This window comes from Anser cygnoides, chromosome 9 (assembly GCF_040182565.1).
Source record: "Anser cygnoides isolate HZ-2024a breed goose chromosome 9, Taihu_goose_T2T_genome, whole genome shotgun sequence".
NCBI lineage: Eukaryota > Metazoa > Chordata > Aves > Anseriformes > Anatidae > Anser > Anser cygnoides.
In genome coordinates, this window is record NC_089881.1 from 23,676,472 (window position 1) to 23,696,040 (window position 19,569).

At 37.3% G+C, this 19,569-nt stretch overlaps 1 protein-coding gene across 3 annotated transcripts in view; it reads left to right on the forward strand.

Moving 5' to 3' along the window:
* Positions 1–5,781: 5,781 nt before the first annotated feature.
* Positions 5,782–19,569, forward strand: part of SI (sucrase-isomaltase) — a 67,766-nt gene continuing 53,978 nt past the window's right edge. For all 3 annotated transcript variants that reach the window (XM_067002375.1, XM_067002376.1, XM_067002377.1), the window contains exons 1-9: positions 5,782–5,905; positions 6,654–6,727; positions 10,933–11,053; positions 11,141–11,250; positions 11,951–12,102; positions 14,887–15,058; positions 17,004–17,103; positions 17,841–17,953; positions 18,881–19,006. In XM_067002375.1, coding sequence (XP_066858476.1) covers positions 5,782–5,905; positions 6,654–6,727; positions 10,933–11,053; positions 11,141–11,250; positions 11,951–12,102; positions 14,887–15,058; positions 17,004–17,103; positions 17,841–17,953; positions 18,881–19,006 — 1,092 coding nt within the window. The remainder of the gene's footprint in view (positions 5,906–6,653; positions 6,728–10,932; positions 11,054–11,140; positions 11,251–11,950; positions 12,103–14,886; positions 15,059–17,003; positions 17,104–17,840; positions 17,954–18,880; positions 19,007–19,569) is intronic.

The following is a 19,569-nucleotide window of genomic DNA, read 5'->3' on the forward strand; positions in this document are numbered from 1 at the left end:
CTGCCTAGAAACTTCCACAAAAGAGCTGCCTAACACAGGTTTTCAAAGGTCTGTGCTCATCACTGTGCTTATTGAAGCTTAAAAGAGCAAAAAGATGCCTATGGTGTGCTATGCATTTACTTTGTTATAGGCATTAATGAACTTTTGAAAGTGTTTTCTTTGCAGTCCTCCATACGGAGCTCACGGGTGCCAGTAGAACCCTGGAGGTTGGTGATCCAGTGGGCAAAGCTATGCTGTGAACCACATCACTTGTTCCATGTGTTCGCTGAGGTCCTAGCAAAGTGTTGAAGAACTGATTAAGATGTGCAGTGAACCTTTTTCAGGTTGAATTCCACCAAACTCATAACGCTTTGTTTGGTAGTTTTCTGCAAAGGTCTGAGTTTCCATTTGCTCACCTGATAAAGACAATAAGGTGCAGTCTATAAAAATAAAAGGAAGAGGTATCAACCTAAATATTCCTTTGCTCTTGTTTAAACACTGCCATAGTCATTTAATATTTCCATGCCGATCAAGCTAGAGAGAATGTGAAATGATTTGAGCTCAAAGGCTAAGATACTGAGATACTGTTTTCTAAATAAGAAGTCCTAGTCTCCAACCTCTGCTTTAGCACCACATATTTTCTTCATTGTTTATGTGAAATAGAGAAATAATCCTTAAAGCACCCAGTCTTCTCTCCAGATGAATATAACAATTGGAAAAGTGTAGTCATAGTTTCTCTTAGCTCTCTCTGTGGTCTGGGACTGTTCTAGTGGAATTTCTAAACCTTGATCTTTTTAAGTTTGAAGAGGAGTTGTGTTTCTATTTTTGGAAGGTTATATTTTTAGTTGAATGCTGCAAGAAGTCTTTTGTGATTTCAGTGCCAAAGAAGAAGATTTTAGGGGCAGGAATATCGTCCATGTGATCTGCTTGTTATTTGATGGTGGAATTTTATCAAGGGGTTCCCAGGAATCCTCTAAGAGCTGTGCCGAATTTGGATGGGTTTTCTGCTTGTGTGCATCTGCCTCATTAGTTTGCCAACAGTCCTGAAATTCTTGGGAGGACATTCATCAACAGTATAAACCAATTTACGGCAGCAGAGTTACAGTAGGAAGAGATTGGGTCTCCTGCCAACGACCTGTTTTGTCACCAAACTGTCACCAATATGTTGATTTTACCAAATTATTTGCCTTTTGCTCAGCTAGGATATTTGTTTCGTCTCAAGAAAAGCAAGCAATTACTCAAAGTAAGCAGAGTCTGTAATGTTCAAATATTATGCAGACATATTTAGATACAAACCATAGTACAACTGTACCTGTACTGTCATGATGGGACCTGCACATAGCCCCCTTGTCCCTGTGCCTGGGAGAGGAGCCCAAGCAGCAATGCCTATGGGGCACTCCTACCAGAGTAGGTGCTTGGGGACCAGCACCTCAGGGAACAGTCCATAAGACCTTTGTTCAACGGGGCACTGCAGCCAGAATTTTCAGGGTGTGTATGGTTCCCTGAGATAGCAACTCAGCGACTTCTTGGAAAGGCTGGACCCTATTCTGTTCTCTAGGTAAAAAGCTGTTGCTAATCAAACCATTTGAAGCATTTGAAGAATTATCATCATCTTCCTTATCCAGATGGAAAAAATCATGAAGCATGCAGGTGAGCGTAGGAAAATCACCACCTGACACTCAGCTAATGAGTAACTGAGCTGGGAGTGGGGCACAGACATATGGGTCTTTGCTCTGAACAGGCAATGTGTGCTTCAGTACACAGAATGGAGATAAGGGCACATACCTCCTTCTGAAGGAACAAGGGCTGCATCTTTCATATCTCCTTTCAGAGAAGGGAGGAGACCTCAGCAGGCATCTGCCTTGTCATATGCAGAAGGTAAATCAAGCTAGTTTCTTTTTCCCAGTCTTGAGGGATGAGTCTTTGAGCACAGGATTCCCCACAACTGCCTGTAAAAAGTGCTCAGACTTCCTCCTTCTTTCTGTATGACAATGGCTGCACTGAAGCGCTCCTGTCTTGCTGAATGGGATTGCAGAGCGGTTTCAGCCATGCAAATGCAGCATGTGGGGAATACAGGAGGGCCAGTATGCTCCCACTGGATCTTTGGTAGATGGTCTTCCATGGCAGTTAATGATTATGTTCCTGCCTGAACTGGTGATCTGCAAGCAGCTTATTGCAGGAATTAAGGGCTCCAAACTGTAACTTAAAGTAAATGTTTGATACTGGAGCATTGGAGGGAAAAATAAAAATCTTGTGAAGCTGTAGAGAAAGAACTTGCTCATCAGCACAACTCTCAGTGAGCCACCTATGACCGCCTTACAAGTTTTTTTTCAAGTTGTATGTGATTTAATTAAAACTGGCCCTGTTAAAAGCTGATAGATAAATGTTTCTGTCTAAATGACTACATTTTGAACAGTACCTAATTTCCTAGGTTTTTTCCTAGACTCTAGTCTAACCTATATTCCCGGGCTTCTAGTAATTCTTCTTAACGGCTGTCAGAAATGAATCGGCTCTTAATTCCTGGAAACTAAAGCAGGACATAGCAGAGACCATGCTGTTCCAGCTCTTGATTTAATAGAATTCTTGGTTTTCTTTATGGTCCCTTGGTGTCCCTGACTGAAGAGCCTTCTCCGTTCCTGCTTCTTAGAGCTCAATATCACATCTTGACCTGAAAGCCCCATTGTTGATATCCTTTGTAGGTAAATTAAAATACACTCAGCTGGGAAACCTGCTGGTTAACCCTCTTGTGAGACCTTTTTGTTCAGTGCTTTCATGCTCTCAAGTTGCATAGAAAATGTGCACTAGGTGATTGATAATATGAGATTGCAGCACTGTGAATTCAGGAAAGCACTTAAGCAAATGGTTATATTGATGGCAATGTGATTGCAGACATGCTTAAATGAAACTCATGGCCATATGCTTTGCCGAACTGTGTGCTTTCTTGGAACAGCTAAATGAAGATATAAAACTTGGAAAACAGATATGCACAAACAGCCCCCCCAGACCTCCAGAACCATTGGTATCTTCATAATTCACGTGAAATTGTTATGTCTCAATATGCGCTCATAAAGCAGCATACTTAGCAATGTTAAGAGGGATGTTAGAATTACATTTCAAGAGCTTGTTTGCACACATGCAGATATGCATGATGTTGTTACAGTGAAATGGAGAGGATGAGATAACTAAATACCAGGGTGTGTTTCAACAACGGTCAGTGAGAGTGGTGGCATTCAGAGATGAATGGTTCCAGGAGAGCCCTGTGTATGATTGATTTTGTGTCTTTTAAGTACTGACTAAGGAGAAGGGAACCATTCACTTGGTGCTTAGAGGGGTCTCCAGTGGGAGGGGAAATATTTAGGAAATTAAATAAATTTGCAGAAAATTCAAAACTACAAGTGACACTTCTCAGCCATCTCCTTATTACTGAAAAATAGCTTATAAGTACGGTAACAATATGAACTAAAAGTTTTCCTTTGGAAAACAGAGATTTAAGGTTATGATTAGATCTGTTGTAAGGAGAAGGCAAAACCTAATTCCACGTTAAGATTTCATATTAAGATTATGATTGAAAACTCTTCCCTGTAAGCTCTTTTCCATGCTAATCTTTCATCTTTCTCTTATGATTTTGACATTTCTTGTTAGAATCCCATGAAATCTGTTTATATTAATATTAGAATTAATAATTCATAGTTCATTCCTGAAAAAGTTTCAGTGATCATAAATTTGATTCTCTCTTACAATTATTTTAATAAGTCTTTTACTCATTTGGGAACATTTAATGACTTCATGTGGTGATTAAAGCAGAAATGATAGACAATGGGAAGGTTGCATGAAGGTTCTAGAAATAATGATATGGAAAAAGAACAGAATAAAACTACTAAGTCATGCAGCACGGACAAACGTATTGTCATTTTATTGCTGTTTTTCTCTTATTTAGAGAACATGCTGAGTAATACTGAACCAAAATATTATTAATTAACTAGCCATTCCTTGGCTACAATAACCATAGTAACTAATTTTAGCCCAAAGAGTTTCCACAATCTGCCTGTAATTATGTACGGGCCTGCTATTGGTAGATTGGTTAGCAAACAACGCAATGAGCTGATAAGAGCTGAGAATAAAGCATTGATTTTGAGTTTGAGCTTTACAACTAAGAGCAGCAGATGAAGGAAGCGGAGGGGCTTTAAGGTATGTCATCCAATTTATTGCATCCAAGTTACTGGAGACCTTTACTTCACTGCTGCGTACAAGTCACGCAGTAGAACTTTTATAAATTAGAACTGTTATAAATTATAAATCCATGTTTTTGAAGTCTCAGGTCTTGGGGGAGACCACGAAAATGAAAAAGCTGAAATATAATGCTATGGTTGTTTGTGGGTGGTGGGAAGAGTTTGATGACAAGGACTTTAATAATATTCTAGTTTTCAGAAAAATAACTGTCACTTGTTAGGGCTCCTAGTGGACCTGTATTCTGACAATGTTAAAGGAAACTCAGGAGAGGAACTGCTGGATACGACTTGTATCTAAGTATTGCCTTCACTATTCTGGGGATGGTTGATGTTTCAGTATTGCTTTTCCTCTCCATTCATTCCTGTGGCTGTGGGATTTCCAGGAATAGGGATGCTGGTGGGGTGATAGAATATATTTGTAGGAAATGAGAGGTGATGAAGTGCAACAGATTTAGTGTTACTTCGCACACACCATACACAACTTTTACTAAAGTGTTTTTCTTTTGAGTTATCACTAAAACCCTTGACAATGTTTTCATATGCTAGTGCAATGCACACATATTCCTTCACTTTCTTACTTGAGCTAAAAAGAAGGTATTTCTCTGTATTTAAGGCTGTTTTATAAGGCTAAATGTTCATAACGGAAGGTAAAATGCAGTTGCTGCTGCCAATGTATATTGATCTGGACACTGGAGACTAGTTTTCGTTAGTTTTATTGGTGGTGTGCAGTTCAACATTAATAGTACCACGTTGTTCTGTGTGTGGGGCTGAGCAGCTGGCTCTGCAGACAGCACACACCCCTTGGCACAGCATGCCGTGCTCCACTGTGCCTCGCAGAGAAGCGATACTGGGAACAACACAGGTTTTAAACAGCAGTTTAAGGCACTGACTCCACCTACGTACTCTCCTTCATTTCAGTTGTGATTTCAGCAGCTTCCAGGGTACCTCCTGTGGTGGTTTCTTCTGCCTCGACTACCCCTCAATGTCTGTGAAATCCCACGGGTTTATAAGCACGCTATTTTCTTCCACTTGACAAATAAGTAACTTACCCTGGCTCCTATGGCTAGTCTTTGCCAAGCGTCACAGGTGTGATATGCTATTAGAGCTCATTAGTGTTTTTTGTTAACTACCTTTTTTCACCAACCAACATCCTCCTTTATAAAAGAGGAGGTAGTATGCGTTTGTTCTAAAGAAGGAAATAAACCTTGCAGAATCAGACAAACAAACAAAAATGCACAGGGATTTGTTTTCAGTTTCTGGAGTTTCAGTAAAATGTAAGAAACTTCATAGTTACTCTCAAGTGAAAACTCTTATTTGTGAGTATTTAAAAGTGGTTTATAGCGAATAAAACACATTTCTCAGTGATTTCCCATGAGTGTAATAATGCAGTATTCTATGCTGTGTGAATTATCCTGAACAGGAGATTTATTTTTAACCCCAGTATTAGGTGACGTGTTTTAAAAACTAAAGAATGTATAAACATATATTAATTACAATTAATAATGTAATTTATAGAGTTTTCAAAGCTATTACTTTTGTTTTACTTATGCCAATGGTGTTACTCTGAGCCTAGATGGGCAAGAGGAAGTTCAGTGGTTTGGAAACCACCCTGATTGCCCTCTTCTGTCTGGTGACGGTGGTGGCCATTGTCCTCATTGCGCTGTTAGCATCAGGACAACCTGGAGTCAAAACGACAGGTAAGTACTTGCCATTTGTATTACCAGATGAAAACTCTTCATCGGGAACTGCTCAGCTCTGCTTGCTGAGGTGATCATGAATCCCATGCAGCTCCAGGAGCTGCCTATTGGCATCGTTTAAATCACCATTGAGTCAGGCTTCTCAAAAAGCATTGACGTTCAAATGAAAAACAAACAAACAAACAAACAAAAAAAACGGAAGCATTGCTCTGCTCTTCTTTTTAAAACCAACGTATTTCCTGTGGTTTTCAGTGTTACAGTTATATTCTTAATGGAGGCTTAAGGTGCTTTTGTCTGATGCTCTAATTCAAGCTGCCTGGACGAGCAGTATTTCATGGGAAGGAGCATACATAAAAGCAGTTACACACCACCATTTAAAAAAAAAAAAAGAAATCCTTCTGATTTTAATTCGGTGTAATTTTTTTACAAGAAGCGATGCATATTGAGTTATATGACTTACCAAAAATAGGATTACTCTATGTCTTAAGAAATAAATCTATCAGTGTTGCCCATATGTGCAGAAATTGAAAGTCAAGCTCTCCTATCTTTATCTGGAATGTACAATGTTTCAAATGTAAGGTAAATCACAGTAGCAATATTTTAAATTCATTTGAGTCTATTTTAATGTCTAGAGTTTCCAGGTGGTGTGAAATATTTAGCAGAAGCAGATAATGATTTAAAAGGTAATACAGATATTCCTAAATTTTGGAAATCCTGTTACTAACCCCTTATTTTATTTCTCTGGCAGGATTTACGCCAGTATGTCCGAACATATTAACAGCAGAGAGAATTGACTGCATCCCAGATCAAGTAGCAACAAAGGTCTGAAAACATTGTAGAAAAAATTACAAAACAAAATTTTTCACAAAAAGATTCATATTTAATTATGAAAATTTACTTTGTCTCTACTATATTGGTGGTTTTATAACTTTTTGTTGTTGTTTTTGTCTCTGAACATCTGAATGCTTTGTGGGGAAGCTTAACTCCTATATAACCAATTTTAGCTCTTTGTCATAAGGTTTGATTTTTCTAGCCACTGTGGCAGTATACTGTGAAGGGTTGAAGACCACTGCCAATATACTTCCCAGCAGTCTGGCTTTATGATAAGTGGGAACAAAATTAGGCAAACAAGAAACAGTTAGAAAAATTCACTGTTTTCAACAATTTTGCCTAAGCAATTTATTTTTGTCTGGTGGTCAACTATTAGCATTTACAATAAAGCATATTTTAGAAATAGGTCAAGATGCACTTTACACAGATGAACATGATTTTTATAATGCAACGAACACTGCCAATTTCCTTTCAGAACTGATTTGAATTTCACTTTCTCTCTTTCTTGGTTGTTGTCTCTCATCTGAGCAAGCACAGTGTTTAGAAATGACCTTCTTGCTTAAGAATCCATGAGTTAAGTTTTCCAGCGAAAAATAGCATCTTAATTTTTTAGTCTTCTCACATTCAGAACATTTTTATGGTGGCTGTTATAGTAAGGCTATTATTGAGGCTATTATTGTTATTTTTATAACCATTATTATTATTCATTTTATCATGGATGTTCTTATTTTCTGATGGGTGCCTGCCATCTTTCTTTTCATCGTGGGGTGCAGTTTATGAGAAAAGACAGAGAGTATATTATGATATGTGATACTTACGTCATTCACAGAGGTATAAAAAATGATTAATCAACTGTTTCAATCTCTCAGTGAATTCCCAATCCAATTCCAGAAAAGACAGTTGTTAATGCTACTGTCGTGCCACGGTTTGCGTTATGATATATAGTTCAATAAAGTCCTGCAGGTTAACAGATTAGTAAAGGCTCAACTCACAGCACGTTCCTCTTCTCTTTTGCTTCCAAGCCCCAGGAGCAAGCACGCCACGACAGATGTCATGCAGATCACTTTAATCTTTAATTACAACCTTTGAACCAGTCACCCCACATTAAGTGCTGCACTTATCACAACGGAGGAAAGTAGTTTTGCTCTGGTTGCAACTGCAGGCCTTTTTAAATCTGACCTTGTCTTTTGCCCTTGGTGATTAGGAATAACTAAAAATGATCAAAATACAGTTACCAGAAAAAAAAATGGGGGGCCAGATGCAGATTTGAACACAGGGGTACTTGCTCTGGAATTAGAGGTAAAATAAATGATTCTTAAATCTGCACTTTCCTTAGTGAATACTGGGCAGCAGATTTCAGAGGATTAGAGTTAAGGATCACCTTTAATCTGTGCCCTGAGCAAAGCTGAAGAAAGCCTGATACAAGCCAGAGTCCCACCCCGGTGTCTCTTCATTCCTTTATAAATTTTCTCCTGAAAGAATTGTTGTCCTTCTTTAGACTTATTCTAATACTGCAACCAGCAGAGCTTTAAACCTACAGGTATCTGCTTAGGAAAGAACTCTTCTGTAGTGGTTTCTGTTTGTGGTTTTCAGAATAACAAGCATCAGGGAACATTAGGCCTTCCCTAAGCTCATGTAGCAGGTTAGTGTCTGTCTTGATTTCTTTACTCACTGACAATGTCCTAGATGAAGCTAGGATTGCAGAATAGAAAAATAGAAGTATGGAAAGCAAGTAGATATTGATTAACCAGCCGCAGGATTGCTGAAGATAGAAATCCTGAAAGAAAGTAGACATTTATTAACTATTCACTGCTGTGGAAAATTGTTGCAGAGTTTTATTAGACAAGGAAAAAAATACTGTAAGCAGAGCTAGTATTGTCCAGTCCTAGATTGATACCTTTGAAAGCTTGAAGGGAGACTGTATAGCTTGTTGTTTCAAAACTATCTTGCTTGCACAGGTTTGTTTGGGTGCTCAGAAAAGAAAAGTTTTAGTTCAGCACATAGCTTAAATATTCTTTTAGTCTTAGGTGCTGAGTTCAATGTTCAGAAGCCATCTCATTTTGTACCCCACCATAAAACTTCTCCCTGTATCCAGGATTTTTTTTCTAAATAAGCTTTGACTTTCTTTCTGATTTTATTGCATATTGGTATCTATTATGCTGTTTTTATAGCTCAGAGGCTGCGATAACCTCCCATCTTTATTTATATTAATGATAACTTTTATAACAGCCTCGACAGTATCTTTGTTTGAACTCTGTTCCTTCCCCTGTGTCAGGTGCAACCAATCTTTTACTTCTGAACTTACTTCCTTATGCAGCAAGCTCAGGGTGCCACAAAAATACAGGAATGTAGTTTACACAACTGCTAGAATAAGATCTAGCTAGAAGGCCATCACTGCACTGTAAAGTAACTGCAGAAGATATTCAACGGGTGTTCATGAGAAGTAGCTGGGAAAAAGAAAAGTGTATTTATGAAGTTGGAAAAGGAGATGCTTGAACTACCAGGCTTCAGGTTAATCTGTTGTTCAAGCTATTCTGTGTTGCAGGGGGTACCCACAGGTCTAGGAAGGGATAAGAAGATTGAGGTAGTAACTCTGTTGCGATGTGTTTAGGATACTTCCCCTAACTATGAGGGAAATGAAGTAAATAAAGTTTCTTTGCTTTGAAGAATAAAGCTGCAATCTCTGCAGTCATGGAAGGGATGGGTGCTTCTTCTCATTTTCTTTGAAATAGTTCATAACCTGGGAAGTAGGGAACTCTCGTGGTGGGAGTTGAGAAGGTGGAAAATGAGCATGATGTTTTACACAGCCTCAGAAAGTGCATTGATTTGTGGATCATGGGGAAGAAATTGTGTTACTGTATCTCTCCTCCAACTGTGTTTTTGTTTGAAAACTAATGAAAATGAGAGCATACGTGTTTTCTAATGTGAAGAGTCCATGACAGAGAGACAGACATTTTATCTGTGTGGTGAATCTTGGTTTATCTTGAGTGGTTTTGTGGAGATTTCTGTGCTCAGTCCAATCACTACGGAATAAATGCATAAAAATGTCTCGGGCCAGTGAATCTGTGAGCTCCGTCTGTGCTTTCTTTGGCACTTGTATTATTTCTGCACTGGACCTGGCTTAATTTTCTCTATTCAGAGACTGTATTTGACCTGTACTGACTAAATTGGGCTCTATAACCCAAAGAAGAGTGGCATATGCACCAGCAGCAATAGTGATTTTTGCACATCTCCACCTATAACATGCTGCAGAATATTTTAAGTAAATATGGGACAAAAAATATATATATATTTGAGTACAAACAAACAGCTTCTGCTAGCACACAAGTGGAGAGAGAGGTATTGAAGACCTATATGTTGGATTTGGGTGCCTGAGATCACTCGTGGACATTGCCCTTTGCCCTCAGTGGAGCTTCTTGTATCACTGCTGCCCTTCGCCCCGAGTAATTTGTTGTTATTTTAACATGAGAAAATGTGTGAACGCTTATAGTGATCTATTACTCAGATGTTATCTTCAAACATAAAACTCATGCAGGCGATCTGTGAATAAGTTAATTTATAACAGCAAAGCAAAGGCATTCTAGTTTATTGGAATGCTGAGAGGTGGTGTAAAGGTTGATGCCACTACACTGAAATACATGCTTTGAACAATAGGTTTAATTGCTCAGTCGTTTGATTTTATTTTTTTTTAAGTTGATTTATCTCAATATAAGGTTCTGCAGAAGCAATCTTAACATTTCTGTAATTGGAGAATTATGTTAAAATATTTATCCTGTACCTGATTATCAATGGTGCATATGTGGATTTTTTCCAACCAGATGTTTACTAGACGTTAAGCCAACCATAAATTTTATCCAGTCTCCAGTGTCTGTTGGTTTGTCTATACCACATCTGTCACAGCTCAAAGGTTTCAATAGTTTTTTACAGGTTCATTTGTCTGTGGTTATTCTGGTTTTAAGAAAAAATAATGTCTAATAAGCATGTTTCTACTCTGAATACAGAAGAAAAAATGTTTATTCTGTTCCATTCAAATTGACAATAGATTTTCAGAGAAGGAGTTGGTCTGATTGCACATGTTACTAAGGTTTCTGATGTTTGGGGCCAAATACGCTTCATGTGCATTTTAACTGTTTTAGTATAAAAAGATTTATTTGTGTAAAATCAATTAATTTGTGCCCTTCATGTCCTTGAATCAGAGCGTCTGCACCTTGCGTGGCTGCTGCTGGAGTCCCCAGAGTGATACCAGTGTGCCCTGGTGTTTTTTCTCTAGTAAACATGGGTACGAAGTGGATGGGTCCGTAAGATCAACTCAGACAGGTAAGCTGTGATCGGAGTTCCCCAGTTTTATGCACTTATGGATATCTGATTTCACAAAATAACGTTGCAACATGTTTTTTTCTCAAGGATTTGAGGCCACATTAAGAAGGCTGCCGTCACCTTCCCTCTTTGGAAATGATATCAACACTGTCCTCCTCACAGGAGAGTATCAGACTTCAAATCGCTTCCGGTTCAAGGTTAATCTTTTTCATATGCTGTTTTAAGGTTTATATTTTGTGCAAGATTTTAGGCTGGCTGTTGCTGTCCAGTAAGTTTAGGAAGGCTCAGTTAATCCCTCTGATGCGCCCTCATGACTCTCGCTGAGAAGAGCTCAGCTTTGCCTTTCTTTGTCTTCTCTGCTCTTACAATGCGTAGGGTTAGCAGGGGTATAGCACAGTGGGTTTTCTGCTTGAAGCAATTATGGAAAAAATCAACTTTTATATTGTCCTTACTTTATTACCTATTTTCCTCATTATAGGAAAAGATTTTGGGGGCAGATGTATTTATTTCCTTTTTATATATAGCCTGGCCATATCTCCCAATAACTTTGTCAGACATCTTTAGGTCTTCCAAAGCTTTCTGTTCTTCATGGAAAATTCAGCAGTTTGTGTAGTGAATGTGGGGTATCGATGGGTTCTGGGGTCAAGCAGGGCTCCTGTGGGAGACCTTCCTCTTGTGGCGGGTTTCCCTGGAAATCAGGGAAAGAGAGGGTCAAGTATAGTAGGGAAACAGTTGAAAATGTGTGATGAAATGGGGAAGAGAATAATGAAGGAAGAAGGAGGAGACTGACAGGGGTGGGAATATGCTAAATCAGACCCATGTGTTAATGCTGAAAAATGTTTAAATTAGACATTATTTTTTAAAGGCCTTACACTTTTATTATTTAAATATGTGCAGATTACTGATCCTAAAACAAAAAGATTTGAAGTCCCCCATGAGCATGTGGGATCTTTCAGTGGATCCGCGGCCTCCAATTTAAACTACAAAGTGGAAGTGAAGCATAATCCCTTTGGTATTGTGGTGACCAGAGTGAGCAATGGAAGAGTTCTGTAAGTAACGTTGGTATTTTTTTTTTGGGTAACACTGATGTCACTGGTTTTCTCTGAAAATCCATGTTGCCGTATAAGTAAGGTATTCCCCAGACGCCGTGTGTAAAGTGCCCTCTTGGACATGTAGTCTACTTCTGCTCTTTTGACTGATGGACATTATGCAAGGGCTCTTGTGAGGACTTTTGAAATAAATACTGTGATATGGAGAGATCTGTTGTAAAGGTTTTAGGTTTGGCTACCTGTTCTCTTTCCACCAGTACTAGGGAGATCTTTACAGCTATTTTGTTCCATCAACACAGGGAATCACTACTATCTGAAGACCTTCTCAGTTCTTCAAATGACATGTGAATACTCTTCATTGCATCTTTTATCTTAGTTGTTGCAATCATGCTGAATCTTTGAATCACCAAAACCAGGTTGTTCTTTAGACCTATGACAAAAGAGTAGCTGTTGCAAGACAGCGATAAGTTGGTCATGTAATTCTGTAAAATATTTGATGTACTTACATATTGAAAGTTTTCATCCCACTTGTTTCCTAAGAATAAACAAACTTAGCTCTGAAGTAACCACATAGCTTTAAGAGGCGTTAAAAGGGGAAGTGTCAGGATGAACATGCCTGTTAAATCAGTCAAAGAATGATTACCTGTCAGAGTTCTAGGATAGTTAAATTATCAGTGCTTCAAGTTTAATTAATTAGCAATTAGTTTTATGCTGTTATTAGTATTGTTTTCTTATATAGAATCCTCTATAATGATTGATTTGCAATTATACGGAGCACAAAAGATGGACAGTAGTCCATGACTGATTAAGCAGGTATATGAAGGGAAATAAGCATTCTAGTTCAAAAGAACCATGTTGAAACATGGATGTTTTTCTATATCCCCCCCCCCCCTTTTCTTTCTTTAAGGTAGAAAATGCAACCACTTTTATGAAATTTAATAAATTATAATGATGCTCGAGTCCGAGCTGAAGAGTATCTCAAAGTAAGCCAGGGTTAGCATGAGCTAAGAGCAGCCCCTCAGATGTAAATCCTTGATAAAGTGAGTGCTTTTCCCTAACACTTAAACAAGCAACCAAAAGAGAAAGATTTTTTGGAAAGGAAAGAGTGAGGATCATTGTCATTGCAAATCACTACAAAAATCCTAATCATCCAAATAATTATAAAGCCAAATAATTATAAAGCTTGCATTATCATTTGTTACACTAGAGCCCCCCCCCCCCCCCCCCCCCCCCCAAGAGTTAGAGCTCAAATGAACCAATTACCATCATTATTTGCACGACAATGTGAATGACTGCTATAGCTTCACTGGAAATACAGACTTTCTCACCCCAAAGTATTAGAAAGCAAGCAGTTGGGCAAAATGGTGCTTGTAGTCATTAAAAATGGACAGAAATATATGACATGAAGACTTGACCCTTTCAAACATAAATATTTTTAACTTTAAAAGAGAGAAATGGTAACATGGGAAATTAAAATTATAGCAAGCCTGAACTCCCCCCTTTCTGTCATTTGTGCAATGTTTATAACTGATAGTAAGCTGTATATTTACTTATTAGTTTTTAATGGTAATTTAATATTTTTAAATTAAAAATATTTTTAATATATTTTAATGATGGTAATATACTTATTCATGGTGATAAATACATTGTATGAATACATCTGAAGTGACAAAGTCCCTGAAAATCAATGCAGTTGTGTTTGCATAAAGCTGAGAAAAAGTTGTCCTTCGGCCCCTTCTTCATATGAATATCATGATAAATGACACAGATATCACATGAAAATATAACTTTTAAAAATTTGTAATTAAAACTAGAGTGTGTAGATAAAAGCATATTACTTTGAAACTGTGTATGATGTTAAAACTTATTGATGTAGTTTGCTTTCTCAAAGTAAGTCATTTTCTCTGCTTTTGGTGAAAAACTGCGTTTCTGCATATCCTTGTAAGCTCTTGTTTTAATGAAGCTGAAGATAACCTTCAGGTCTCAGGATCAGCTTCTTTACAATTGCTTTGTGATTTAAATCTGGGTTAACTCATAATTACATTCTACTTATGATTGTTTCATTTAAAAAATAATGAAAAGGTAAAGCTACTTCTGGGTAGAGGTCAATTTCCATCCATTTGCCAGGTGGAAAAGTTCAAAGTCTTAGAGCAATAAAAGAAGAAAATGAATATGTTTAAGATCAATATTAATAAAATTCAATCTTTTGATTGATTAAAGGACTGTTGTCTGACAGTAGGAATTGCCTTGCATTTTACTCCTCTCTGCCTCAACGCTGCTCAGATTCCCTCAGTTTCCTGAGCCCCTCTGTAGAAACAAGGAATAAACTTCGCTTTAGCTTAAGCCTTTAAAGCTCTCCTAATCTTCATTTGGGATATGAATTGTTTGTAATGAAAGGGATTGGTGAAAGATACAAAATTAAATTAACAGAAGAAACTTTATTAATGAAATTGACTTTTACCGAGCAGATTCACAATTCAGTGCAAAAGATGCAGGGTGGGAAGCGTTTGTGGAAGCGGTGATTGTGAATGTATGTCCAAAAATAGATGGGCCACTTGTATGAGAAGTTTCTACAGATCAATTGGTACTGCTCTTCTCATCCTATGTGCAAGGACATCTCTGTCCGCTGCAGCTGCACATTGTCCCCTTCCATGTGTGTCCCCTTTGGGCCTCTGGATGGAGACCTGAGCCTGCCTATCCATCTCTAGCTAAAAGGAGTAGAAACAATTATTCTATCAATTCTTGGTGAAATCTCTGTGTTTTTTTTCTTAATTGTTTCATCAGGTTTGATACTACCATAGGACCACTGCAGTATGCTGACCAGTTTTTGCAGCTATCAATCAAGCTTCCTAGCAGCAACATTTATGGGGTGGGAGAGCATGTGCATAAACAGTACCGACACGATGTCAACTGGAAAACCTGGCCCATGTTCAGCAGGGATATTGGCCCCTCTGGCGTAAGGACTTATTTTATTATTCTCTATTCTTTGCAAATGAATTCTGGAATCCAAAGCTGTTATGCAGTAGACATTAATATCAATTGAGTTTTTCCCAAGAACTTCTCAGGCACTGTATTTATTACTAAAAGCTAGATAGTACTGATGAGAATTCCCTAAGATAGCGTTTTGTAAATATTTTTATTTTTGTCTTGATGTGAAATTGAAAATCAGTTTCTAAAGATATGAGTCTTCAGTTTCTACTGATAAGCAAAATAAATAACAATATGTCTTAATCCTTGCTTTGTGCAGAGTTTGGTACATATGACACATGCTGCTTCAGTTAACAACATTGTAGTTCGGCAAATGATGGCAAAGTTCTCTTTAACAGCTGTCTCTTTATGAGATAAAATATGTCTGTCAGCAGTTATTTGTGTCTGTAGTCTTTTTCCAAAATGATTTCCAGGGCACCCATATTTTTGATAATTACAGAAGAATCTTACATCTGCACTGAGACTTCTCTAGGCTTTGATCCAAGTTCTCCTCAACACTGGTGCGCACAGGCACATGGTGTTGGTCCGTCAGTTCCTCCCTGCAGTGATTTGCTCACAGAGTTACAATGAGTTTGTGTGGGTTAAAATCAGTTGAGATGCTGATTCAAACAACAGTAGTCATTTTCTGCTTGTGGTAAACAATCAGATCTTATTGCTATACTCAGTAATATACTTTGCTTTGACTAGGGAAATATTTGCTAAAGCTTGTAAGCAGTCAGTTGAGCTAATACTATGAAAAAAACAAAACATTCAAAGCCCTACATGTCTAGTACAGAATCAACACATGGACATTGTGCAGAAAGAAATCAATATAGAGCATGAGTGAAGGAATTTTTGTTAATGTGAATATTTTTGTGTGTTTTTTATTGAAGTTCCTCGAGTAATTTATTTATAACTCACCAGTGAGCCTCCAACAGACACCATTTGTCAGTGTTACCTCAGTATAAGAAAGCAACAATCCATATGATTTATTTTCAGAGAACACTTCAGTATTTTGCTGAAATTTAAGCTATACTAACAGAAGCTAGGGGGAGAGACCACTATATGTAATTATTTAATAATTTGGAATTAGGAGATCAGGGTTCAGGACCAAAATCTAAATTAGGTCAGATTTGTCTCACTATAAACAAGCTCTACTGTAGAAATCATACCATTTATTTCCTATCTCTACTACATGTTCAGCTTATAAACTGCCTCTTGTTAATGATTAGTACTTGAAAGTTTGAAGATGGTTCTTATCCAAATGGCTCTATTGAGTGTAGGCTGATTAAGTTAAACTTAACAGTGAACAAAATCAAGTTAGGATAATTTCACATTGCTCAGGTTCTGTTCCTCTTCCATCATGTGTTCTGAGTTTTCAGTTGCAGGGATGAAACACAGCTATGACAACAGCTGTGATCTTTTATTTATTTATTTATTGTTGTTGCTAGTAATAATTGAAAAAACAATATAATGGAAATAAAGAAGACAGGTGCTCTCTTACATACACTAGATGTAAAAAATGGTTGTCTTGCAGGATTCATAGTAACATAGATGAGAGGTAAAATCTTGTACTAACTGTCAAGTTATTTTGTCACTCGATGTGCACATATATCACACAGAAATAGTACTACAATGTATACAGACTTGCCCAAAGTTCCATCATATCTGCTTGTCTATGTTATCTCTATATTTCAGGAAAGTTCAGTTTTAATTGAAAACATTCTCATAAAGGAGAAAAATGCCAGGCAGTAGAAAACAAAACTTTAGGAAAAGTGTCGTGATTTTTCTTTCTGTTGTTTGCTATATTTTGAAAAGTTTCAAGTTCTACATATGTTATATTTTGAAATATCCCCAAAACAGTGTTATTAGATTTTAACTCCTCTTCTCTCTCTTATTTATTTATTTTATTTTATTTTTTTCTCTCCTTGAAGTCAATGCATAACTTATATGGAGTTCAAACTTTCTTCCTGTGTTTGGAAGACAGCTCTGGAGCCTCTTTTGGTGTTTTCCTGATGAACAGCAATGCCATGGGTAAGAAAACTTTCTCTGTAACTCTAACTATTGCAGCTAAATATCTCTTTGAATGATACGCAGGATTGAGATCAAAACTGGGTTAATGTAAATATGCCTTTTAAAATCCTATTGCATATAAAATCCTAATGAATGTTGTCTTCAATTATCTGATGACAGTCATTGTAAGCATTTAGTAGTTTAGCAAATACGCAATGTTAGCAGTGAGTGGCTCAGGGTTACAAGCAGATTATGTTGGACACCTGAGTGTCAGAAACTTCTCTGAAGCCTTGCACAGCTCTGAGCAGATGTGCAGGATAACAGAATCAGAGTGTAAACTTGGGGCGAGCATTACTTGAAAGTAAACACCCTTTTGTCTTTGAAATAGACATGCATATATGTATGCTTTAGGAAAACATTTCTCTTGAGTCTGGAAAGTTGTACTGAAAAGTTAAAGAGAAAAGGTTGTGCCATTGGATTTTTTTCTGATTCTTTTCTCTTTGTGGGATGTAAAGAAATGCAAACATGAACATCCAAGAGTCTTCTAAATACATTTCCCCTTCACTGCCAGTTCAAGTAATGGTTTTGAGTTCCTTAGGTATTTCTGTTTTGTGTTTTTGTTGTTGTTATTGTTGTTTGTTTTGTGGTTTTTTATTTTTTCCTTAAATTAAATTTTCTAATCTTCAATATTAGTATGACAAAGTTATTTTATATTTAGCTGGTATTCAGAATTGGGTTTGTGCATTCTTCTCTGGCAGAGTTTGCGGTGCAGCCTGCTCCAGCAGTGACCTATAGAACCATTGGTGGTATCCTTGATTTCTATATCCTCTTGGGGAACACTCCAGAGCAAGTAGTCCAGGAGTACCTGAAGGTACCTTTATATAGAGAGACTACACAGGGAACAGACCCTTAAAAGTTTTTGTTTTGTTTTTATTTTATTTTTTTTATTTTATTTTATTTTATTTTATTTTATTTTATTTTATTTTATTTTATTTTATTCTATTTTATTCTATTTTATTTTATTTTATTTTATTTTTTATTCCCTTCTTTATGTCTTTGCTATGTTATCTATTAATTGAAAGTATGATTCACTATGCATTTATCTGAGAATAACTGTTAATATGTTGCTAATGTGACTGCTGCCATTAGTAATAGCTAGCTGGTGTTAAACTGGGGTGTAGATGTTCTTAGCTGGCCTACAGGCAGCTGAAACCAGATCACTCCTTTTGCTGGAGATACTGTTGCAGAGAGGATGCATCTGTTTCAGGCACAAGAAGTCTGTAGCTGCTAAGCTGATCAGTCTGTACACCCTGACTGATTTCCACAGTGAGCTAGAGGTGGTCTACAGAGAGCAATTTATGCTTCCGTGCTGAGGCTTACCCTTACTATAAGGACAAATTCTTGTTCATATGGCAGCATTATAGGGTTGATATTGTGTTTTCTGATACGTCATGATCTTCTGGTCATTAGATATCACAGACATAATTTCTTGTGGTCCGATCAGGTTTCAGTGACACCTTAAACAACAGACAAGTGACAATGAACCCAACTTCATTGTCACAATGTATTTGCCTTTCTTAAAAGGAAACATATATATATACATATATATAAATATAGTTGAAGGCAGATAAAAAAAAATATATATATATGAATGTTGCATTTGGAGTGCACTGCTCATTTTACGCTCAAGCTTAGTGTATATTATTCAAATGGTTTGGGGCACTGAGGTGACACACAGTGTCTGCTAATGGTGCCTAATAATTTTAATTTAACTAATAATTTTACTCTCAACTTGCAGCTTGTGGGACTGCCATTGTTGCCCTCCTACTGGAGCCTGGGCTTCCAGCTCAGCCGCTGGAATTACGGGTCCTTGGATGAAGTGAAGAATGTGGTGGAGAGGAACCGTCTGATTGACCTCCCTTATGTAAGTTCAGGGTTTGAGGAGGGCAACAACCCATCAAGGCAGAGTCCTGTGGGAGAAATTGCCCAGAGGTTATGACTGTGGTGTTCTTCTGCTAGTTCATTTCACATCAGTTCAAATAAGTAAATTTCTAATAAAATACCAAATATGGACTTCTGGTGTCAAAAGTTTATGCTTTTTAATGGCAGAGCCATTATCAGAATCAAACACCAGGAGAGGCTTAATTACAATAAGTTTTATCTGCCCACTTTATTGTAATATCTTTTCAGTTATATTTTCAAACTATATCTACTTATTTTGTAGTGTTAGCTAGTGTGCTGAAATATTTTTTCAATGTACTGTGGACAGTTACGGAACCAGAGATTATTTTTAGTTGATAAGCAAAGGTAAGTAACAAATAAATTTTAATGAGATTCCAGATTATAGTAGCCTGATGGTGTACAAAAGATGAATACACCCTATTTTTTAAGATAAGTGTTGAGGAAGAAATGTTTGGATTTAAAGGGTAGTTCTAGAAGTCAGGCAACTGCAAATACTCACCCATCATGGGGATAGTAGAAAGGATG